General features: G+C 53.5%; 2 protein-coding genes across 13 annotated transcripts in view; both read right to left on the bottom strand.

The window, feature by feature from the left end:
• Positions 1-37: 37 nt before the first annotated feature.
• Positions 38-3,454, bottom strand: CUNH6orf136 (chromosome unknown C6orf136 homolog). 2 transcript variants are annotated; one of them, XM_006034911.3, is made up of 6 exons: positions 3,159-3,454; positions 2,410-2,943; positions 1,480-1,568; positions 810-1,010; positions 587-656; positions 38-457 (listed from the first exon to the last, which is right to left on the bottom strand). In XM_006034911.3, the coding sequence occupies exons 1-6, from the start codon at positions 3,297-3,299 to the stop codon at positions 323-325; spliced, it is 1,170 nt and encodes a 389-aa protein (XP_006034973.2). In that variant the 5' UTR covers positions 3,300-3,454; the 3' UTR covers positions 38-322. The 2 variants fall into 2 exon arrangements, with proteins under 2 accessions (XP_006034973.2, XP_025072819.1); XM_025217034.1 differs by having other exon boundaries at positions 316-457; positions 1,491-1,568.
• A 1,132-nt stretch (positions 3,455-4,586) lies between these two features.
• ATAT1 (alpha tubulin acetyltransferase 1) overlaps positions 4,587-23,276 on the bottom strand; it is a 28,916-nt gene continuing 10,226 nt past the window's right edge. The window contains exons 7-13 of one of the 11 annotated variants that reach the window (XR_003096492.1): positions 21,835-21,880; positions 17,145-17,216; positions 15,745-15,758; positions 15,304-15,364; positions 7,043-7,143; positions 6,637-6,679; positions 5,805-5,900 (exon numbers count right to left, since the gene is read on the bottom strand). Coding sequence is in view for 9 of the 11 variants with exons in the window: in XM_025217023.1 (XP_025072808.1) it covers positions 5,549-5,900; positions 6,637-6,679; positions 7,043-7,143; positions 15,304-15,523; positions 17,145-17,216; positions 21,835-21,880 (834 nt within the window). In the remaining 2 variants the exon portion in view is untranslated. Of the gene's footprint in view, positions 5,901-6,636; positions 6,680-7,042; positions 7,144-13,374; positions 13,595-15,303; positions 15,524-15,744; positions 15,759-17,144; positions 17,217-21,834; positions 21,881-23,276 lie in introns of those variants that run through there. The other 10 variants (XM_025217027.1, XM_025217023.1, XR_003096493.1 and 7 more) reach the window with 10 other exon arrangements.

The raw sequence follows: 23,276 nt of genomic DNA, 5'->3' as shown, positions 1-23,276 counted from the left end.
CCCTACCCAGAGCCAGCCAGCAGGCCCAGCCCAGCCATTCTTACCATACTGTTTTATTATGTACAATTAAATTACAATTGTTCTTTACAGTGCTCAGTAGGGTGGGGGCTGTTTAACAAGGCAGGGGGAGCACAATCCATGCAGCAGAGCCTGTACCCTGGGCCCTTTCTGCCTGGGCACTGTGCAGAGGCAACATCAACTCACAATGAGTCACAACAATATCCACCCCAAACCCGATTTCCATCAAAACAGGAGGCTGGACTGATGAAGCCACTGCTTGGCTAGGCAGGGGTGGAGGGCTCAACTATCTCTGTAGTCCATTCTAGCTCTGCTGTTTGCCAGCCAAAGCAGATAAGAGCAGCTGTAGGGACGGTTTGTGTTCAGATAGGCCCAGGGCCACCAGAGCTGTTATGAGTAGCTTCTTCACCTTGTTCAGGGGTGGCTGGGATGGCATCAACTGCAGAGAAAGGGGAGATGCAGCAAGCATTAACCCCTGTGGCACACACCTTAGCCATTCCTTCTCTGCTAGGACTCAAGTTATTTCTGCTTCCCCACCCCCCTCCATGATGGTTTTGTTCATGCTCACCTTATCTATCTTGTGACAACGGATCAGACCTTGGGAATTCAAGAAGAAAGTGGAATAGGCATCGTAGGTCCTGGAAGGGAAGTGCAAGATGCAGAGTTAGAACGGGCAGCCTTGCAGCCTGAAGTCCAGGGCTGTGCCACCCTCCCTGCCAGGCCTGGCTGAACCTTGGAGAGGGTCCGAGTCTGGGGGCTCAGGTGAGCCCTGCCTGAGGCCAGGCTCTCACCTGTACAGCTCCTTCTTGTCCTTCTTGTAGAAGTGCAGCATGAAAATATGGAAGGGTAGCCCCGTGATACGCCATCGGGCCTGGATACTCCAGTTCTCTGGGTGCTGAGTCAGCTTCAGCACCTCCATCCGCAGGTTGGCAAAGTAGTTCCAGGCCACAAAGCGGCACAGAATCAGCAACAGCTGATAGACCATTCGTCCCCTGGCATGGAGTGGGGAACAAGCAAGGAGCTGGGCATCAGACCAGGGCCTACACCTCTATGGACTGGGGGTGGGGGAATCTCACCACAGGACCCATCCCACTTTAGGTAGAAAGTGGGCCAATCCTCCCATCCCTATATACTGTCCCTAGGGGCAAGCCCTACTCCCAGCCTGGACACGCAGTGGTAAGAGTGAACATGCCCCACCTCCAGAGACACCCTCACCCCAGAAGGAACACAGTCTCACCATCACCCCTCTATTGGGGAAGTGGACCAGCCCAAGTCCCCTCCGATTGTGGGGGAAGAAAGGAGTCAAATGTTCCTTGCTCATGGGAGGAGCAGGCCATCCCCATGCCCAGACCCTTGCATCTATCACACACAAAACAAGAGAAGTGGCACCAATGCACCCCGCCTCCACCAGAAGAGTGGAATGGTTCCCAGTACCCGTTACCAAGCCCATATGGCACTGACTGTGTTCTCACGTGCAGGATCTCATTGATGAACTCCACATCTTCAGAGTAGATTTGATAGTTTTGTTTCTTCAAGAAGAAGTTGGGCAACTGCAAGGAAAAGAGTGGAGGCTCCATGAGGAAGCCAGGCCAGGAAGTCTGGACTTGGTTCCTACTTCTGAATGACTTCAAACAAGTCACTGAGTCTGCCTCAGTTTCCCCATCTGGATGATGGCAATTACAACCCTCCCTTGGATTCTTCACACTAAAATCTTTCCAGGGAAGGGACCATGCCAGGCACTGCACAGACATACAAGAGTGCCCTTATCCTAGCTGGACTGTCTCCTTCACTGGCCACCACTGCAGCACCTGGCACAGCAGGGATTTGATTGTAGGTGGGGCCGTCTAGATGCCGCCGTAACACAAATGCTCCATAGCCCCCAAATCATGCCTTGCTCATAGCCTGGCAGAAGCTCACCACTCTTCCACCAAATCAGTTGGCTCCTCATGGAGAAGTCCAGTCCTTGATGTGTCAAGGACCCTGCACGTGTGACAAAGCTCTCCTTATTGAGAGCTTCAGTGAAGAGGTTGAGGACTAAAGCGAACACCCCTCTCTCCCTAGACGGGCCATGCATGCCTGTACAGCAAAGGAAATCCAGCAGGTTCCCACTTTGGGGATGATATGCGAAGGCCTCTGGGTGCTGCTAAGAGCCCTGGGGAAGTGGGTAGTGACTCAAGCCAGCTTGGAGTTCAAGTCTCCAGTCACGGGCCCCTCATGGCTTTGAACTCCATGAAAGTGGCAGACCGTGGGCTGGCAGGTCACACGGCAGCGACTCCTGCGAGACAGGACGGACACAGGCACACAGGCAGCCCTGGAATAGAGCTCAGGCAAGCGAAGCTGGAGGGAGGGAAACGGCTACCCAGAGAACCAGGCACCTGGGCCATGCGGTACCTCGTGGTGCAGCTTCTCGTACATGATGGCCAAGTGCTCCTCCATGCTGGGGTCACTGCTCTTGGGCGAGCCACTGGTGGCAGCGCCAGGAGCTGGGCCAGGAGCAGCCTGGAAGGGCACCAGGAGCACACAGGCTTCGAAGGCCTGGTAAGGTATCCTGCAGGGCCGGCTGTCAAACAGGCTGCGCAGAAAGTCCAGGGACGGGCCATCCAGGCCCTCGTTGTCACGCACGGCAATGTCATCCTCCCGCCGCCCGTCCACCATGGTGACGGGGCCCTCCAGGCCCTCCAGCAGGCAGGCGGTGGCTGGCCATAGGCACCGCCTCTGCTTCAACCTGGGCGGCAGCAGGCTCCGGCTCCGGCTCCGCTTCTGCTCCAGTGCCCTCGCGGCCGCCTCCTCACGCTCGGGGGCCAGCAGGAAGGGGAAGCCGGCAGCTTCCACGCAGTGCCCCGCCAGCGACGAGTGGCACTTCACAGCCGTGGACCGGGGGCTGCCCAGGGCCCTGCAGGCTGCGCCCCCGCAGGGGGCCGGGTCCTGGAGGGAGATGCGCAGGTCAGGGGACGGACCCCCAGGTCAGTGCCGCCCGCCCGCCGGCCTGGCCCCAGCACCTCGCTCGCTCGCTCCCCACCTGTGCCCCCACCCACCACCTTGACTCCGCCCCTCGTGCTGGCCACACCCCCTGCCCTGCCCTGCCCTGCCCCACCACTCGGTTTGACCCCGCCCCCTCCCCTTGACCCCGCCCCGCTCACCTGGTGCCGCGCCTGCCCGCAGCAGCCGAGCGCCTCGGCCTGGCCCCAGCGAGGCCCGCCCACGCCCCAGGCCCAGCCCCGGACCCCAGCGGTGGGGCGCAGGCGGCCTGCCACGGCCACGGCCCGGCTGCGCTGGTACATGACGGAACCGCGGCAGCTCCTTGCCTGCCCCTGCTTCAGCCGGCTGCAGCACCACGCATGCGCCAACGGGTGCCTCGGGCAGACTCTCTAATGAGCCCCAGCAGCCCGGGGAAGGGGGTCGAGGGCGCATGCGCGCTGCGTCCCTCCGTCCTTGCCTCAGCAAGGCGCATGCGCATTGATAAGAAGCGGCGCGATGAGAGCGCGGCGCATGCGCCCTATGACCATCGTTTCCGCACGCTGCGCGCTCCGGGAAGGTGACCGGCCGGCAGCATGACAGCGCATGCGTATTCGCGTCCAAAGAATTGGGAGGGCTACCAGCATGCCGCCTGACGCATGCGCATCAGCAAGTTAGCTGTCCAGGGAGAGCCGGGCACCACAGTCACGCATGCGCCATTGCGCAGTCAGGTCGGGGAAGAGCAGGTCCCCATTCCGCACGCTTTGAAGGGGGGGCGTACCTAACCTAGTGGGAGGGGTTTAACGCGCAAGGGGCGAGGCCTTCTTGCCGATAGGCCCAAACCAAGCGCGGGAAGGGGGGGGTGTGCGGTTGTGGGCTTGGCTATAATGGGGTTGCGATGCCCACCCTACCCGCGCTGTGCACCCGGGGCAGGATGAGGCGCTTCCCGCGCTCCCCTCCGCACCTCCTCCGTTTCACAAGGAAATAAAGAGGAGGCATCTGACCCGAGCCCCTTTAGTTATGGCGCGTTCCCCCAACACCACGCGTGTTAAAAGTGACGTGTGCCTGACAGTGCGCTACACGTGTGAATAAGCAGGAACCATTTGCTTTTGTCCCCCCAGCAGCTAAACCGTCCCAGTTCCCCCTTCGAGGCCACGGTGGGTCCCCGCAGCCAGGCGGACACAGCCGCCAGACGCAGGGAGCAGCTCCGCCAACGCCACGACGCTGCCAGTACACGTTGGCGAGGCCGGTCACACGGCCTGGCGGCGGCGCAGCTCCCCCGCGCTGCTCTCCCCGCGCCCAGGCCCGGTGCATCGTGCAGTTGCAGTCCCGAGAGCCGAGCAGCCTGCCCAAGGCTCTGCCTCGCTCTTCCCAGCAATGCTGCCTCCGGCGGGGAGCATCCAGCCAGCGGGAGCCAGGCCCGGGCGCGAGGGCCGGAGCGTGGGGAAGTGGAGAGAGGATCATGGCTGGCTGGAGGGCGAGCTCTCTCCTGCAATCCAGCCGGTGCCCCACCAGGTCCCCTACGCAAGCTGGCATTGTTTGCAGGCTCCCCCTATGAGAGAAGCTGTTTAGAAACCGGAGTATTTTTCCTCAGGAAAAATAAAAACAATTTTTGGCAACATTTTTAACAATTTGGCAATGTTAACAATATTTTGTTAAAATGTTTCAAAATTTAGGAGGAAAGCCTGGAATATTTTTAGTTGGAAAAGCTAAAGGTCTGTAGTTAGGATGTCTCATTCTCCTCTAGACCAGGCCCAGAACAAACGACGACTCCCCGATGCACTTTGGTGCTAATGCCTCAAGGCAATCCCTATCTCTGGTACATCATGAGCATTACAGGTCAGTGTTTCATGTCCCTATTCTCTTCCAAAGACCAGGGGGTCCCTGATTAAAATACAGCTCCCATGACATGCTGTAGTCTTCCTTTCTGGAGAGAAGTGTCAGTTATGCCACAACCACCCCTGAGAGACGCAGTCGCGCCGGGGAGCTTGGCCCATAGGCAACCATGGGAGCACAGGGAACCTGATACCAGTTCCCATGAGATGCCCCGGTGGCACTTCACCAACCAAAAGATTTCCGTGTCCAGGCATTTGCTTTCTGTGAAAAGTAAGAACAGAAATTTTCCATGGGCAGCTGCTTCCCAGTGAACATCTGTAAACGATAGATGCTATCCAGAGCAGGGTAGGCAGATGTTTTCTACCAGCTTTTCCCTCCTCAGCTAGGTAAAGTGCTCGAGCTGTCCTGCTGCAACCTCCCCAAGGAGGTGGAATAGCAGAACCCAGCTCTGCTCTCCCTTCTACGGTCCCCTCGTACCAAGAGGTCTAATACCCACTTTGGGGGGTTTCTCCATAGCATTGTCTAATGAACCCCCAAACTTCCTGACCCAAATGAGCCAAGGCGAGGCAGGGGAAATTCAGGAATGCTGGTGGAAGAGCGCACTTTGAACAGGCCCAGTGGTTCTGGCAGGTTGTCACGGAGGAGGCTGGATGCCAGGCAACATGGGCCCACGGGCCTATGAAAGTGCAGCGATACTCAGGGCTTGGTCCTGGCCCCTTGGCTTGGCTCGGCTCGTTCCTCACCAGGGCCTGGTGTTGCGATACTCTTGCTTGTAGCGGATCCACTGGGCATCATGAAATACTCCTGCTACTGTCCAAGACTGCTGCTTCCCCCATGGTGCCCAAGGTGCATCATGGCACCTACTGCCCAGCCATGGAGGGAGACGGTCTGTGTGAGCTCCTTGACGTGATGGCTTGGACTCAGCAACTGCCCGGATGCCTGGATCCTCAGTTCTGTCTGTAGGTTCTGGCTGGGTGGCAACAGGAGGCTCCTCACTGGAACAGAGGGCTCCATTAGGTGGATGGACGCCTGACTTGGACAGGGAGGGCAGGTCTGAAGGGTCCTGGCTGGGGATTGTGGCACTGCCCAAACTGGAAATGAGAGAGGAAGACATTGTTCAATGCCCAAATGTCTTTGTGGGTATGACAAGGGTTTGGGAGTGGGGAGGCATTAAGAGAGGTAGGCAGTGTTGGGAGCACAACTCTGAAGGTGAGGAGGAGGGAAAAGGGAGCAGAGTGGTAAGCACAGGCTGAGGGGAAGGATTGGGAAAGGATCCATGCAGCAGTGGAAGGCACAGGCTAGGCTGGGGGCAAGCTGGCTTTCCGACAGCAAGGGGTATAAGGAGCAAGAATGGAAGGTAAGTGGCATTGGGTGTCCACAGAGCTGGCCTTAGGGAAAATAGCGCCCTGGGTGAACTTGTACTTTGGCACCCTGTCAGTAGTGCTGCTGCAGGCAGGAGCAAGGTAGGTGGACTGGAGCAGGCCCACCCTGCCCACATGTGCCCAACTCAGCTCTTCCTGAGCAGTGGTCGGAGGCAGGGTGCAGGTTGGGCTGGGCACTGCTCTTCCTGCCTGCGGCGGGGATCAGCCAGGGCAGGGCTGGGGGATAGCGCTGCTGTGAGCGCAGGTTGCTTACTCATACATGCATGGGCGTATATGTTTGGCACTCCCCTGACCACGGTGCTTGGGGGGGGGGGGGGTGTCCTGTGTATGTAGGTATGTTTGGCACATCGCTGATGGGTGCCCTGGGGGGTCACCCATGTCGCTCACCCCCCTTAACGCCAGCTCTGGGTACCCTGCTTAGGAGGGGCAGGGGTGGGAATCTCACCAGGTCTCCACATCCTGGAGTCTCTTTGATGGCTCTTGGCCCACTAGAAAAATAAGGAACGAGCAGCTATGTCATTGATAGCCTTGCAGGACCCACCCCCACGACACCCACTGCTCAGATCCCAGCCATCCTAGTGGCAGAGTGGAGCTCAGCACACTCCCCTGGCAGTCAGTGCTGCGCCCACTGCTGCCCTAGGGGAGGTAGGATACGTCCAACCAGCAGCATGCAGATACTAGGGGAAGCTGCGGGCTCTGGGCTGGGTTTCCAGGCAAGTCTATGGAAGTGACTGAGCCATCAGGACAACCTGTTCCAGCTGGATGGGTAGATCCCTGGGCAGGACCCCTCCTGCAGCAATGTCCCAGACCCCTCAGCTGCAGCCCAGCAGTACCCCAGCCCCTACACTCACTTGCTCTCCTTTCAGGGATGTTGGCTGCCCCTTTGGGGTTCCCATAACGGCTGTATGAACTCCGCTGGGCTATCAGGCCAGCCTGCCCCCTGCAACCGCCACTGGAGGAAAGAAAGGTGGGGGAGACATGGGGGAGGTAGGTGTGATGAGGGAGCAGAAAACAAGGGATGGGATGGGCACAAGGCAGGAGAGATGTGGAATGGGCACTTGTGGGAAGGGAGTGCAGACAACGTGGCAAGATGAAAGTAAGGGGGCAGGGGGCTAAGTAGATGAGACCCGACTCCTCATAGGCAGTGTAGATCTCACTGTCCTCGTGCAGTGCTGCAGGAAACAGGTGGGGACTCACTAGAGGTTGGTCTCCTTTCTTTCAGCACCTCAATGTTGCACCAGCAGGTACTGTGGGGAGGTCAGTAGGAGGCTACTCTCCCCTCTTCCAGCACAAGCCCCAATACCCCAGCATAGCGCTAGGGGCATGGTGTTATGACAGGAAACACACTCCCTGTTCTTAACAAACACTGAATCTTTCCTGAATGCCGACCTAGACTGACTCCATTCCACTTGCCTGAAATTCCCCAACCTCAACTCCTTGCACCTTTCCACTGGATTCAGGATTCCCTTCACTTCCTGTCCTAAGTGGCTGTACAGCCTCATTGCACGGCTGCCCCACCCCAGAGTTAGCTGCGTTTCAGCTAACATTACATTCCACTGGGGTCCTCAAGAACGAGGTGCTAATCCTCTTAGTCACTACTACCCTGTCCAGGGAGGATCTTATCTGATGCACAGGCAGTATTGGGAAGGCCATCCCAGCTCATGCTCCAGCACAACTGATATTGGTGGGGCACTGACCAGTTCTTTGTACACCCCCCACCCCGCTCCCAAGGCTGGGTTCAAGCAATCTGCTGATCTGCTGCTCTTGGCTTATTAATCAATAAGGTGACAAAGTCTGCTGCACAGGTTGCCACTGCATCCCTGCAGGCAGAGACGACCGTGGCAGTGTGCGGGGCCCAGAGCAAATCAGTCTATGCGGGGCCAGACACGATGGCAGTGTGGGGGATAAGGGGGTAGCAAGCAGCCAGACGCAAACTTGGCCTGGCTCTGCGGGGCCCCTCAAAGTGCGGGTCCCAGGGCAGTCACCCCCAATTCACACCCCTCCTGCTTGGGCAGTTGCCTCCTCCCTTTACATACACATGAGATCATAGAAGGGACCTTGTTAAGTCCTCTGGTCCAGCCCCCTGGAGCATCCCCAACTAAACTATCCCAGTCAAGGGTCTGTCCAACCTGCTCTTGACAATTTTCAAGGATGGAGAGTCCACAGCTTCTCAGTTTGGTAGCCTGTTTCAATGCCTGACCATAGTTTCATAGTTGGTAGGGTCGGAAGGGACCTGGAGATCATCTAGTCCGACCCCCTGCTGTGGCAGGAAAGAGTACTGGGGTCAAACGACCCCAGACAGATGTTCGTCCAGCCTCCTTTTAAAGACCCCCAGGGTAGGAGCCAGCACCACTTCTCTCGGAAGTTGGTTCCAGGTCCTAGCCGCCCTGAAAGTGAAATAGCATTTCCTAATGTCTAGCCTGAAACTACCCTCCGCTAGCTTGTGTCCATTGTTTCTTGTAACTCCTGGGATTGCTCGGGGGAACAGGGACTCTCCCAATGCCTGCTGGTCCCCCTTGACTAGTTTGTAGACTACCACTAGATCCCCTCTCAGCCTTCTCTTGTGGAGGCTGAACAGGTTCAGGTCCCGTAGCCTCTCCTCGTAGGGCCTGCCCTGCTGACCCCTGATCATGTGAGTGGCCCTCCTCTGGACCCTCTCCATATTGGCCACATCCCTCCTGAACTGCCGTGCCCAGAACTGGACGCAGTACTCCACCTGCGGCCTGACCAGTCTCGCATAGAGGGGAAGGATCACCTCCTTGGACCTGCTTGGGATGCATCTGTGGATGCATGACAAGGTGCGGTTGGCCTTCCTGCCCGAGTCCCCACACTGTCGGCCCATGTTCATTTTGGCATCAATGATGACTCCAAGATCCTTTTAAGAGAGACGTATCTTTTTGATCATTTTAGGAACAGGATGCCCAAAGAGAAGGATCACCCAGAGGCACCCCTTGGAAATTGCCAGTTCTTAGCTTTTCAGTCAAGAAAGGAGTGAAAGGTAAGAACTGGCAATTTCCAAGGGCTGCCTTAACTCTGAAAATGTTGAGAACCACTGCTCTACAGGTTGAACCAAAGCACTTTGGACTTTACACTGTGAACCTTCACTGCCTGAACTAACCCCCCTGTTGTGTAACAGATAGAAAAGGTCAGATGTAGGCATCAACACCACTGTCTCCTAGTTTCTTACTGAGAATGGGGTGAGACACTGTGTCGAAGGCCTTCCTGAAGTCCAGAAAGACTATATCCACTGCGACACCTGCATCCAAGGACTTGGTGACCTGGTCATAGAAGGCCACCAGGTTGGTTTGACAAGATCTTCCCCTAATGAACCCATGCTGGTTGCCCCTGAGCATAACCTCCCCTGCTGGCCCTTCCTGGACATGTGCCAGAATAATTCTTTTGAAAAGCTTCCCCAGGACCGAGGTAAGACTCACGGGCCTATAGTTTCCTGGGTCCTCCTTCCTCCCTTTTTTGAAGATGGGGACCACACTGGCCCTTTTCCAGTCCTCCGGCACATCGCCCGACCACCATGAGTGCTTGTAGAGCTGTGCCAGAGGTCCTGCAATGACCCCTGCTAGTTCCTTCAGCACTCTGTCATAGTCAGGCAGTTCTTCCTCATTTCCAACCGGCTGCATCTTACGGCCACTGCCTCTAGTCCTGTGCCGTACAGGCAGAAAGAAAAGCCCTCCTCCATTCTTTCTGTGATTGGCCTTTGGGTATTTAACAACTATTACTAAATCCCATTTCAGTCTTCTTTTCTCCAGACTATAAAATCCTAGCTCTTTCAGCCTTTCCTCAGGCTTCTAATCATTATTGTCACTCCACATTGGACTTTTCTCAATCTGTCCACACTTCTTGAAGTGCTGGGCCCAAACTTGGACACAGTACTCCAGATGAGGCCTCACCAGGTCAGTCTGGATCCAAGCCTTACTCTCCAGAGTGTCTGCAACTCCACACATTTGCTAAGAGTGTACACAATCCCATCATCCAAATCATAAATGAAGGTGCTAAACGATACCAGACCCTGGGGCATCCTGCTTTATACCTCCTTCCAACTAGACATTGAGCCATTGATGACTACACGGCAAGCATGATCCCTCGAATGAACTGAACACATACACCTTTATGGATCCACAGCCTGTGGGACTCTTGAAATTCAAGTTCCATTCCCATTAAACTCTTGAGGACTCATTGGCAACTTGGCTGACAACCCTCTGCTCTAATCCCTCATACCATGCTCTCTTCCCAGGGCTGTAAACAGAAGCCCTGACTCCCAGCACCCCAACCCTGCTGTATTCTACAAGATCCCATCCCTGCAACACACAGCCCAGAAATCCTGACATATGCCCAGAACCCAAGGGGCTCAACATCACACTGAACCAAAAGGCTCCTACCTCACAACAGAGGGAATGATTGAACCAGAGACGGAAACCCAGACATCTTCTCCACAGTAGCTGGAAAAGAAGCCAAGAGTCCTGTTTTCTAGCCTCCCTACTCAAACCCACTTGGCTCCACTCCCCCGCCTCATCTGTGGGGAGAGAACCCACAATCTCCAGTTCTCAGCCCCATTGTGCTAACCAGTTAAACCACATTCCTCCCCAGAGCTGTGAACTGAAACCAGGAGTCCTAGCTCCCAATCCACATCACATCCCCAATCCTCAAAAAACTGAGGAATCCCAGTATCCAGCTGCCCACTAGACCTCTTTGCCCTCCCTGCACCCGTTAGGAGACAGAATCATCATAGCAATGTGGCCACAATCAGCCACCCCTTTGGAAGAGTAAAAGAAGCAATGCACTGGTTGAAGGTTTTGAATTTTAAAAAAATCCAAACTTTATTGAAATGTAAACAAAAACTTGTGTTTCTGCATCAAATGCTAAGGACCAAAGGCAGCTCAGAGCCCTGGATGGCTTTGGTTGGGAGAGGGGTGGGGAGGCTAGGAATCAACCAAGGCAGGAACTAGCAATCCAACAGACATTGCACAGGTTGGAAGAACAGGCCTTGGGTTAAGCCATGAGGTTTAGGGGCAGGAAATTTGTGGTCAGCTCCCAGCTCTGAAAAACTCTTTCTGGGGAACCCTGGGCAAATCACTGTTTGTCCATACCTCATTTTGTCCATCTGCAAAATGGGAGCGACAGGCCTTTCTTGTCTATACTTGACTGCAAGGTTTCTGGGGGTAGGGACCATCTCTCCCACAATGTCTATGCAGCACCATGCAGTGGCAGTATGGGTACTGATCTTGTGACCTGTAGATCCTACTACCACATAAGTGAATGCAAGAGATTCAGGCCAGGACGGACTTAGAATAAAGGTTTTCAGTATTGATACTTAGCCTTCCTCTGCTTCTCTGGTGCTTCTGGTAAGCCTAATGTCCTCTGCCCTGGGTTGTGGGAAGTATTTTATCCTTATTTCCAGATGAGAAAGAGACTTGCCCAAGTTTCTAACATGGTTCAGGGAAGACAGCCAGGGACCTCCCATACTAACCCGTAGACCACATTTGTAATCCAGAGCTGGGGAGAACCCAGGTGTCTTGCCATCGAGCCCCCTCTTCTAACCATGTTTTAACCCCTGTTCAGACCCCATTTGCCTCCAAGAGCTACAAACAGGAACTAGGAGTGCTGCCTCCAAGATGACCAGGCCTGGACTGTTCCCTGATGAGCTCCTTGTCACCATGCACCCATGGTCAGCTGCAATCTTCCCAGAGAAACTGGAACAACACTGATTGGGAAGTTGTGGGCAGTGGATGCCCTCTGGTGCAGCTGGCTACTAGCTGGATCTTCAGTCGATCCCTTGTCATTGATCCATCATTTCCACAGCAGATCCCTTCTCAGGGCATCCGGCCATCCATCATCTTATGAAAGACCTCTCTTAGGGACAGAGCCATTGGCAAGTCAGAGACAGCATCTTTAGCAGTGGAATCTACAACAGATCTATGTGGGAATCCAGCAAATCAAGAAGTTCAAGATGGGCTGTTTGAGATTTAGCCATTGGCAACAGGTAACAGATCCCCCTCTGGGGAAAGCTCTTCAGGCAACTTTTAATGGATCCCCTCAGCTTTTGGCGAGGTCCTTTGTCTCGGACATTGCTCAGGTTCATCACAGTGGCATTAAGTCAGCAGTGGACCCACTGGGAAGGTGCAATATGGTTTTTGTTTCAGTTGTTGGCAGCTTGAAATAGGTCCCATTTTGATCCAGCAAACAGAACATGCAAGTGGCTCTTGTGCTTGTGTTAGATGCTAGGACTCTATACTGGATCTTTTTTTAGATCTGCTCACTTGGAAATCCCAGAGAATCCTAGTCAGCAATTGCCAAGAGATTCCTCTTAAATCCATTAACCAAGGCATATACCAACACTATTTTGGGGTCTTCTGTTGAGAATCAACAGTGGATCCTTCAAAAATCCACCAAGTGCAAGTCACATGGCGCTGTATTACTATTACAGGAACCAGTGTCCTAACAGTCCTTTTTCAAATCCACCAACTAAGAACTAAAGGGGAGCAGGTTCTGTACGCAGTATATGCTGATCTGCTGCAAGTCCCTGTTAGATCCAGCAAGCATGTAAACAAAAGTGAAACCTTGTACTGGAGTTGATAAAAAAATGGATCTCATTTAGATCCACCAACTATGACAGATAGGGGGAATTACACTGAATTATTAGGTTGGCCTTTGGCAATCTTTTAGATTCACCTGCTGAGAAAAACAGCAAGCAAACCCCATTCTTGTGTCAGTGATCAGCGAATGCCTTTCAGATCCACCAGACTTCATTCAGCATCAGCTATTAGTGATCTGCAAATGGATTCTTTTTAGAACCAGTGACAACCACAGCAAACAAAGGGATCACCTTCCCATGGCCACTGGCAATCTACAGTGGATCCTAGTTAGATCCTGAGACGTGTTAAGGCGGCTATATTTTGGAGTCAGTGATTGGCAAGTAGTAACAGATCCTTTTTTGGAGAAGAAAAAAACCCAACCCTATTTGCTCACTTGGAAATATGGGGAGGGGGGGAAACTTATCTGGCACAGGGCAGTGGATCCCAACTGGAGATCCAGTAAGGGACCCAGGCTTGGTAACACACTGCTTATTGTAAACAGTCAACAGCTTTAGGACTAAAGTACAACATATGCATATAAAAATGGCAGGAGGAAGGGAGAGAGCTACTAATCTAAGGTGACCAGAAAAGGGGGGGGGGGGGGGGGGAAGAAATCACTCCACCCACTCTGCTATAAATAATCACACATCCCTATTGGCCCTCCCCATGGAGCATATAAAAAGGGGAAAGGGATGCAGGGACTGAAAGCCCCTTTGCATTGTCAAAGGGATCAAGACACACGCAGATGCCCAGGATGGGGCGAGGGCCACACAGCAGAGACATCAATGGCTGGTGTTATCCGAGCGGGTGAGGGAGCTGGGAGGGGAAGGAGGGACAGAGAGAAAGAAAGAGAGAAGACAGATTAGTTCTCAGCCAGGCCGTGGCAAGTGCCAGCTATGCAAGGACCTGTTCCATTCTGATGCTTGTCCTGACCAGTGCTGGAGCAACTGGGCACCTGCCAGGCCTGTAATGAGGGACAGCACTGCCCCTGTCTACCTGCAGCCCTCTGAGGCACAGAGCTGGGTCAATGGTGATACACAATGTGTAGTTAAAACGAGAACAAGGCAGTGGTCCAAAGACTATACATAGGGGTAGGGTCTTACAGTATGGATCCTCTGAGGTGCCAACCAACAGTGCCAACTGAGAGAAAGCACTTGGTGCAAAAAGGAAGTATGACTCACCCTGGTCCAGGTTTGATGAGCCAAGCGAGGGTCACGGCACATGGCAGGACCATGCAGACTTGAACAGGGCTGGCATTGGAGCATGCAAACTGCATGCTTGCAAAAAACAGTGCGCCTTGCACAGATCCGACGCCTGGGCATGCAACACAGCTTGCACGGATCCACTCATGCCGCTCACATGGACCTGACACCTCAGCATGCCAAGGGTTGCCATTTGCAAATGTGTGCACAAAAATGAGATGTCCTCACATGGTTCCGGAATTCAGGGGGCACATGCGAAAGGCAGCTTTAGATCAACATGTCTGGGACTCGGCTCGAATGCACAGAAACAGTGCGACCTATACTGACCTGGGATGTGACAAGAGCATGGAAGACAAATGCAGCCGGTACTAGGCCAGCACTCAGCCTGGACGTGTTACAGTAGGGGAAGTGACAGGGACTAGTACCCCTCCACCCCATCTTACCAAGCAGAGGTGACCCATAGAGATTTGCTACTGGAACAAACATGCAAACTACAGTATAACACACAGGGCTTAGACACGCATGAAACAAATGCAGCATGCCCAGATGTGGCATGGACATGCAACTACCCTCTGTGAAGCATTTGGGTGCACATGCAAGATGAGTGCCTGATGCCAGTACATGTGCGAGCCATGCCCTACCCAAGCTTGCTGGGCACTGCTATGGTGCCAGTCAACTCGCTGACATTTAAGTCACTGCTATGCCTGGCCTGGAGGGTCCCGTTGAAACAGGGACCACCCTTAACCTTCTTGTGTGAGCCCCAGGTCTGGGGCGGTGGGGGGTTGGGGGAAGAAGGGGAGCTGAGCAGCTCTGGATTAATGCCATTAATGGCACAGTAACCAGAGGGAGGGAAAACTGGTGATGTTCCTCCCAGCTTCCCTGCCCCTAATGCTCTCCTGTCTCAGCCATTCAGGCCACTAGGATCAAAGATCAGTAGATATCACAATGCTGTCTCCTAGACCCCAGATCTCCAAGATGTAGGCCACAGCCTAGGGCTGAATCTCAGGACAACCTGCAACCCACATCTGAGCTTCCCAGAATTGGAAGTCAACCAACAGCCTGGATCCCCAAGTGGTCCAGATTCCTTAGTGGTATCAGGATCACACACTACCCAGCGGCCTCATTCTCAGCCTGCCAGAAGTCAACATCACGCAGATCCCTAAACTGTCATTAACCCAATCACTGCTTGCCAACTCAGCCAGACACTCTGACTGAAGGTGCCCAGGCTGCAAGCCTGAAACCAGCTGGGTCTATCACACTTCCTACATAGCCATCCTGCCTTTGCCCACCCACAAGGCCTCTTGCCCCAACCCTCCCCCTCACCTGGTCCTCCGTCTCTGTGCAGCTGGGCCACCTGGCTCACCGTTGAGCAGGTGATGGGCACCTGCATGAGGGGGACAGAGGCGCAAGTTCCTTAACAGCTCCTGTTCGTTGAGGAAGGGCTTGAGGCAACCCCGCACCGGGGAATTGCCCAGGCTGCTGGAGCGGGTCAGCGCGTGAGACTGGTTGAAGGGCCATGGCGGTTCCACTTCCTCCTTTAGGACTAAAATGACATACTGAAAATCAAACCCCACCCACCCACTATGTAGCCCAGCCCCTACTGACATCTCCATCCTACATCTCTAGATGGATGGGGTGAGGTCACAGCTGGGGACTGGCAGGGTTGAGTGAGGTGTACAGAGGGGGAGGTTTTGTAGAACCACAGAGCTCTGAGTCCTCCCACAGCTACAGAAGAGCTGGATGCAATGCCCAGACAGCATTTACCTTCTGCTTCTTGTCTAGGGAAGAAAAGCGACTCAGTGGTTAAGATCTGCTCCCAACTCCTGGTGACACTGGTCAAGTCACTTCGGGCCAGATCTTCTTCCACCTACTGGACACCTAAGTGCTATTCTCTTCCACCTTGTTCCATGAAAAGTCATTAAAGCAAAGCCTCTGCCTTCTCATCACTTTTCATGACAGTCCCCAAGCTAAGAGGATAGTTCGTTTTATAAGAAACCATTTGCATTTTGGAAGGGACTGGCAGCGTGGAACAGGATTGCATTCAGGTGCCTAAGTCTACTAAGTCAATGATCAAGTGGACTAGGATCATGCCCATAGTCTCTGTGCTTCCATCTCCCCATCTGGGTATCGGTGATGACAGCCATGTCTTGCCTCACAGGGAAAGGATAGAAACGACTACAGCAGAGACTATGACGTGCTTGAATGCCATTGGGATGAGATACAAGTACAGAGGCAGAAAAATCTTCTCTCCTGCTTGGACCTTTCAGAAGCGGGAAGAACCCCTTCTGGTATTGAAGGGATCTGATTAGTTCTCCTAAAACAGAGCTTGATGTGTGCTTTGATAGGGCAGCGAGACTAGAGGCCAACTGGTGGGTGTCATGGGACTGTTCACTTGGGAGCTACAAGTGGCTCTCAAAGGTTTGCACTGGGTAGGGACAGGCTAAGGAGAGGCAGTACAGAGCCCCAAGGGAGCAGATGGAGATATGTAGGGAAGAGGGGTTTATTCTAGGATTTCCCACTCAAGGCAAATCATGTTTGAGAACTAGATATACTGTCCTTTTGCTGAGTCCTGGAGCCCCTGTGGGAACAGCACTGGGCAGTGCAGGCTGAATCAAGCTATCTGTGGCCTGGGAGAACCACAGGGTTTGGCAGTGTTCAGAAGCTATAAGAGACTCCCCATCTGTGATGTTCATTACAGCAGAGTCAGGCTTACCCCCAGCGTGTGTGTGTGTGTGTGTGTGTGTGTGTGTGTGTGTGTGTGTGTGTGTGTGTGTGTGTGTGTGTGTGTGTGTGGGGGGGGGCAGGTGTTGCACTAGGCCATCTGCAACTGTGGGAGAAGTGGGGGGAAATGGACCCTTCCTGCAGTGCAGATTTGTTTCCCTCAGCCTGAGACTCAGTTGGAGCCAGTGCAGCTCATTCTCACTCCCTCAGCCAGCCCATCCTCCTGATCTCCAACTGGATGAGAGCAGGCACTCCACAAAGCCAAACAGTCACCCACACTAGGGTCACATCCCTCTAGAAAGGGAAGGCCCTATATCTCCTCCCCTTACCCAGCTGAGTTAGCCAGTATAGGGCTGGCTCAGAGCTGGTGCCCCATACCCCTCATGCCTTATCTTATGCTCCCCACCCCAGGCTGATGCATGCATTAGCAAGGGGCCTCTTACACTCTCGGTCTGTTAGGGAGTAGGGCTTGATCTCCTCCTCGGGACGTTTTGGAAGCAATTTCCTCACCGGAGCTGGACAGAGAGAGCAAGAAGGGTCAGTCTGAAAAATACAGAGACTGGAAAGGGTGAGGCTGGGCTGCTGTAACCAGCCTGGGCATAGCACTGAGGAGCTAAACAGGATGAGGACCTGGCCCACGTGCACCAGAAAGGAGCTGCAGGCAGAACCCCCAGACAGTGCCCGATGGGAACAGGTGGCCACCAACTTGCTTCACATGCACTAGCTACTGATGGGGACACAGCAGGGCTGTCTTAGGCTAGAAATAGAAATCACCAAGTGAAACGAGTCATCTGTGCTGGGATGTCCCAGCACAGCTAATCCGCTTGATTGGGCAAAACACACATTGTGCTTTGTTCCACCCATTCATCTCATCATAGAAACCTCCTGAGGTCCCTTCCTACTCTCATTTATCTAGTTCAACCCCTTGCTCAAAACAAGACCAGCCCCAACTAGATCATCCCAGGCAAAGCTTTGTCTAGCCGGGCCTTAAAAACCTCCAAGGATGGAGAGTCTATAACCTCCTCGGGTAGCCTGCTCCAGAAATATTTTCTTTATATCGAACCTAACCTTCCCTTGCTACAAGTTGAGACCACTGCTCTTTGGGGTGCTTGTCCATCTTGAGGGACAACAGTAGACATGTTCCTCTGCTTGCAGACATATGCCCCCAGCGATCTCCAGGGTTCCCAGAGATTGCCAAGGGTGTATCTCTGCAAGCAGAGAATCCCGACTTTCTCCACTTCCAGAGTCCCACCCCAGAGATCCTGGGAGCACGTCTCAAAGTGTGAAAGCTAGGATACTGCAGCATGGTATGCAGTCCTGAGTCTAGGGCCACCAGTCGGCTGATTGGTAGTCTGAGCCCCAGGGCAACCTCACAACAAGTTCAACACTCCAATACATTCTCAGGGCTGGTGCTGCCAATCAGCTAATTAGTGACTCCAGCCCCAGGACTGCACCAAAATATCCCAGATTTCCTTGCTTCCAGAAGCATGTCCCCAGGATCTCCAAGATGCATCTCTGAAAGCAAGAAAAGCTGGGCAGGTGCTCCCACGGCTTGAGGGGTCTGATCCCACACAGGAATTCCCAGGGAGAGGAGGACTTGGACTTTCAAGCCCAAGGACTGCCTGCCTAGGGCGGGAGAGTGCAGGCAGCTCTGGGCTGCCTGTGCTTTCCTATCATAAAGAAAATAGAGAAAAGGTCCACCACAATAAAGTGGCACAATTTATTGCTACCTTTCGTTGTGGCCACACTGTGTCACAACAAAAGGTACGGATGCTTATTTGCTATTTTCATGGTGGCACAAAGGTGATGAATGGCGACATCTGTTTCTAACCCCCACCCCTGTTGCTGCCAGTGCGCTGATTAGCTCTGCTGAGGATGACTTGGCATGGTGCTTCCTTAACATGCCAGCACATGAATGTGGCTCCTAGTCCTTCTCCCAGCACCATCCAGATCACTCTGGTTCCAGGGGTCCCATGCACCTTGCTGCAATTGGGATAAAAAAGAAAGAAGGGCCCTAACTCTAGTGAAGCCTCCCAGATTTATTTAAAGACTTTCAAAGAAGAATCCATTATGCCCATAGTCCTGGGCAAGGGTCTCTATTAAAGATGGAAAGCTTCTTGTTAGTCAGAATTTGTCCAGCCACAGAAGTCTACAGAGTCTTCTGTTTCCCATGAAGGTCCTGAGGTGAAGCCAGTCTTTTATCTGCTCTTTGAAAGGATCAATATATGTACAGAAGCACCGAGCACTGAGAGCTCCCACTGGCTTTGACTGGTGCAGTGGGTGAACAGTCCTTCTGAAAGCAGAGCTGGCCATCTTTTGAGTTGGACAGAGACACTGGGAAGGAGAAGCTGCTCAAAATCCTGGCCTGGGATTGTGACTGATGGGAAATGTACAGCCAGGAGGACAGCTGTTTTGATCTCCCTAGGCATGGCTGACAAGGACACAAAGAGGTCTCTGTTTCTGATGGGATTTTCTTACTTTAAAAAAGGAGGGGGGAAACAGTTGTGACTTGAATAAAGTCACGAGGAAAGAGGCACACAGAACAAATCTCTCTCTGCAGATCTTTGACATGGGAAACCTAGTCTTGACCCTGCAAAGTGTGACAGATTGATACGAGTGATCCTATTCACTCATGCATTCCAGGATGCATTTCAGAACAGGCCAGTGGGGATGCTTTACCCTAGAGGGTGAATTTGGGCCGGCGGGCTGTAATGTGGTGGTTCCACCTCAGGATTGGGAGTGGAACAAGCTCCACTCTACTTGTCAGATTGGAAACAGGCAGCATTCTGAGAATGGCACTTACTCAAATCAGTGGTTCTCAACTTTTTAAGAACCAGGCACCCCTCCAAAGTGTTTCTGTATTTGGCAGCACCCCCAGTTGAGAACCACTGTTGTAATGCCTGAGCTTATCTTGGACAACACAATAGTGGTCCTTACCCAGGATGCTGCCACCTGCTCCTGCTCATATTCGGGATATAGGAAAACCTAAAGCGGGTAGGAGTAGAGGTGTAACTAATGAGTTTTGTGCCATGGGGAATGTGTGGGTGGGGTGGAGGGAGGAAGTAAGGTGGTCATACCTGCCCTGGGTATCCTGGCACTTGGCCCTTCCAGGTAGGCAATGGAAAGGCTGCTGCAGCCCAGCCTGATCCCTCTGGCTGGGCAATGCAAAGGGCTGCAGCTGGAGTGCATGCTCTTGCCATAGCCATTTCCAGTCAGCTCCTCCCTAGAGGGACATGGGACAGTTCCACCTGCTCTAGTTTCTGGAAGTGTGTGGGGTCAGACCAGAAAGGACTACAGGAGAAGTGCAGGCTCCAGTTGCAACTGTTTCCCAATCTGCCTCCACAAGAGGAGAGAGTGGGGCAGCTCCTCCTAGCCACAATAGCAACTGCACACACCTGGGCTGAGAACCACTGTACTAAATGATGGAATAGAAAGGCAGTGCAGAAATCAATGTCCCTACATGGCACCAGGGGGTGCTATTCTGTAGGGAGCAGAGGTTGCCATTACCCAGCAAGGGAACCGTCTTGGAAGGAAGGCAGTAAGAAGGGAGAGGCCTGGGAGGGGCTCCCACTGGGAATCAATTGTTCACCCTCTGTAGCATGAGGGAGTAGTGCTCTTTACACAGAACTATTTCCATTCATCAGAACCTCCTGATCAGATGATCCCTCTCAATCTTCCTCATCCATTTTCCTGTTCTTCCTTTCTCACGTACCTGCACAGCTCTGCATCCCCATGTCTGACCCTATCCTCCTGCTGGGTGGGTAATCAACTAGGAATTTCCATTCCAAAGATGGCTGCAGCACTGTGCAAGCAATCCTCCTATGCAAAAGTGTCAAAGGCCAAACAGAGTGCTTCACCTGGCCTGCAAGACTCTTAGATAGGGTAGAGAATTCCCAGCTATGAAGCTCTGCTGACGACATGTCAGAGGCAGAGGGGTAAGCAATGGTTTCGTTAACTCCCATGCTACTGCCAGGTTCATATCCAGCCCTGCAAAGGCCAAGGAGTGCAGGCAAGTTTATGGCAATGCTGTATAGATGCCAGTTAATTGATGTAGTCCAGATGCTGCTGTATTTTAAAGTGGGCCGTGAATTCCCTGCAGTACTGCTGCATGAATCTTAACTTGCTGCTATGCTTCACCCCAGAAGTAGCAGCAATCACAGAAGAGGGTCAGAAGCTCTTTACATAAGATCCTCACTTTTTATTCTCCACAAGGATAAAACCAAGAGGTAGGAAACAATGCCTCATGAATGCCTCTAAGGATATGAGACAGTAGCAACTAGGCTAGGTGCAAAACTGGTAGAAGGAGGTAAAATTATCCTCTAGACATGATCCGTCAGAGCTCTGGGGTTCACCATGCGACAGGAGAGTAGTTTGTGCAGAAAGGCTCAGAAAATGCTGGTGAAAAGGGAGAAGAGCACACCAAGGGGGTGTAGGATCTTTTTCCTTTATCAAGGCCGTTGGAGTGCTGCCTCCGAGATGTAGGAGGAGCAGCAGCATGCGAGACTGGAGCTATAGGCAGGGAGTCTCTGGGGAAGCTAAGAGCACACAAACTCCCCAGGCAAGACAGGCCTGGCATTTGGCAGAAGAAATGGGGGAGGATTGGCCATGGAAAGGAGAAGCAGAGGAAAGGGCAAACTCCTGCTGCGGGACCATCTGTATGAAACCAAAAAATCTAGTTCTTTCCCTGGGTGAGAAGGTGGGGGAAGGCTAAGCAGAAAAAAGAAGGCTATACCTCTTAGGATGCTCAGGCCTTAAAGAGCCAGCTAGATAGGAAGAGATTCTGTTTTCTCCTTTCCTGTTATGGGTTACTTACTAGAAAAACACCATCCCACCTCCATGGGGCTTCAGTCTCCAACCTCTGTATGGAAAAACCAATCCAGCAGACAGAAGGTGAGAATGTGTGATATTTTCAACACTCCCATGGATGTTCCCTTGCCCGTTGGGGCCTGACTGAAGCAACTGGAGACTCTGAAGCCTGTGTCGATTCAGCAGTTCTTGGGAAGGCCCTAACTCAGGCAGGGAGAATCCAAAGCTACAGACAGCACTGGGGGAAGCCATCCTATTTTTGTGGGCACAAGTATTCAGACTAGGTACAGGGCCAGGCAGAAGGGACCTGTGGCATGTCTGACTCACCGTGCTGGTTGGCGAAGAAGCCCTCAAAGATGACAAAGTTGTTCACCTGGGAGAAGCACAGACCAAGAATAGATGAGGAACTCCTCTCCCTGACTCCTTGCCATCCCTGTTCCCCTAACCCTGGCCTCTCCCAACCCCGAAACATGCACACTCAGGCCCCTTTTAGGACTTAAACAGGATACAGAGTTGAGTGCTCTGTGCCCTGACCATGGTCTAGGGAGCCTAGTGTGGCTGTTGTCTGCAACTCTAGGTTCACAGGGAATATCAACAAAGTGCACTACAAAATAACTTAAGTGATCAGCTCTCAGGTCTGAGCCCTCAAGCACAGCCTGGGTATGAGCAGCCATAAGATGTAATCCTACATGAGTTACCCAGTCCTCGCTGGTCCTATTGCCCTAGGTCAGTGGTCACCAACCTGTCGATCCCAGAGCCTCTTCAGGTCAATCTGAGGCTGGGGAGAGGGGCTGAGCATGTGTGCGCATGCACCCTCCTCCCCCCAGCCCAGCAGGTCAGTCCGTGCGGGAGGGAAGGGGTGGGAGCTAGATCGAGTCCCCCATGGTGAGAGACGGGGCCGCGCCCGCCGCCCCCCCCCCCCCCCCCCCCCCCCCGCCTGCAAATCCGGGGGCACATGCCCCCCCCCGGCTGTGTGCCCCCCCACCCCTGGACAAGCTGCTCCGTCCTGCACCCTGCCCCAATCCCCACTTCCACACTCTCAGCTGTGAGAGGGAGGGGGGCGGGGCAGATCGATGCCCCAGTGGTGAAGGAGGGAGAGGGACAAAGGCAGAAGCAGGGCCTGGAGGGAACATGGGACAAGCGGCGGCCTGGGGGGGGGAAGGGGGGGAAATGTGCCCTCTGGGCCTCCGCTTGTCACACCACCTGGCCTGGCCAGGGCCCCAGCCCCTGCTCCTGCCTGTGCCCCATTCCCTCCCTCACCACTGGGGCCTCGATCTGCCCCACCTCACCCCCAGAGCCCTTTCCCCTCCCTCTTCCCCTTTCCCCACTAACTTACCAGCTGGGTGGGGGGCGCGTCCCCAAATAATTTTATCTCTGACTCGATCTGCCCCCCACTTCCCTCCCCACAGACTTGACCTGCAGGGGAAGGGACTGGGGTGGTGATGGGGCACAGTAGATCTTGGGTTGCTTTTTAATTCAAAAAGTGATCTCCTATCCAAAAAGGCTGGAGACCACTGCCCTACGGGCATTTCCACTGGAACACAGGATGCATCCCATAATTGATTAAACTGCGGAACTGCTCAAATAGTTCTTCTCCCAGGAGAGGACATAGGGTGGAATTATGGGAAATAGGGGTGCACCGATAGAGATTTTTGGGGCCAATACCAATAGCCAATATTTAAGGAGGCATATCAGCCTATACTGATCTGATTTCTGATACAGCTGCCTCCAGCTGGTAAGTCTGGTGTGGTGGAAAGGGAGGGGGGTGG

Source organism: Alligator sinensis, unplaced genomic scaffold (assembly GCF_000455745.1).
Source record: "Alligator sinensis unplaced genomic scaffold, ASM45574v1 scaffold1208_1, whole genome shotgun sequence".
Lineage (NCBI taxonomy): Eukaryota > Metazoa > Chordata > Crocodylia > Alligatoridae > Alligator > Alligator sinensis.
Note: the sequence above shows the minus strand (reverse complement) of the source record. Positions and strands in the feature narration are given on the sequence as shown.

What these genes read in the sequence shown, in the direction of transcription:
- CUNH6orf136 (XM_006034911.3), bottom strand. Translation starts at nt 3,299, where the DNA reads ATGTACCAGCGCAGCCGGGCCGTGGCCGTGGCAGGCCGCCTGCGCCCC. An exon ending in GCGGGCAGGCGCGGCACCAG is followed by an intron (nt 2,944 to 3,158) that starts GTGAGCGGGGCG and finishes ATCTCCCTCCAG; the next exon opens with GACCCGGCCCCCTGCGGGGG. An exon ending in ATCCTGCACGTGAGAACACA is followed by an intron (nt 1,011 to 1,479) that starts GTCAGTGCCATA and finishes ACTCCATGCCAG; the next exon opens with GGGACGAATGGTCTATCAGC.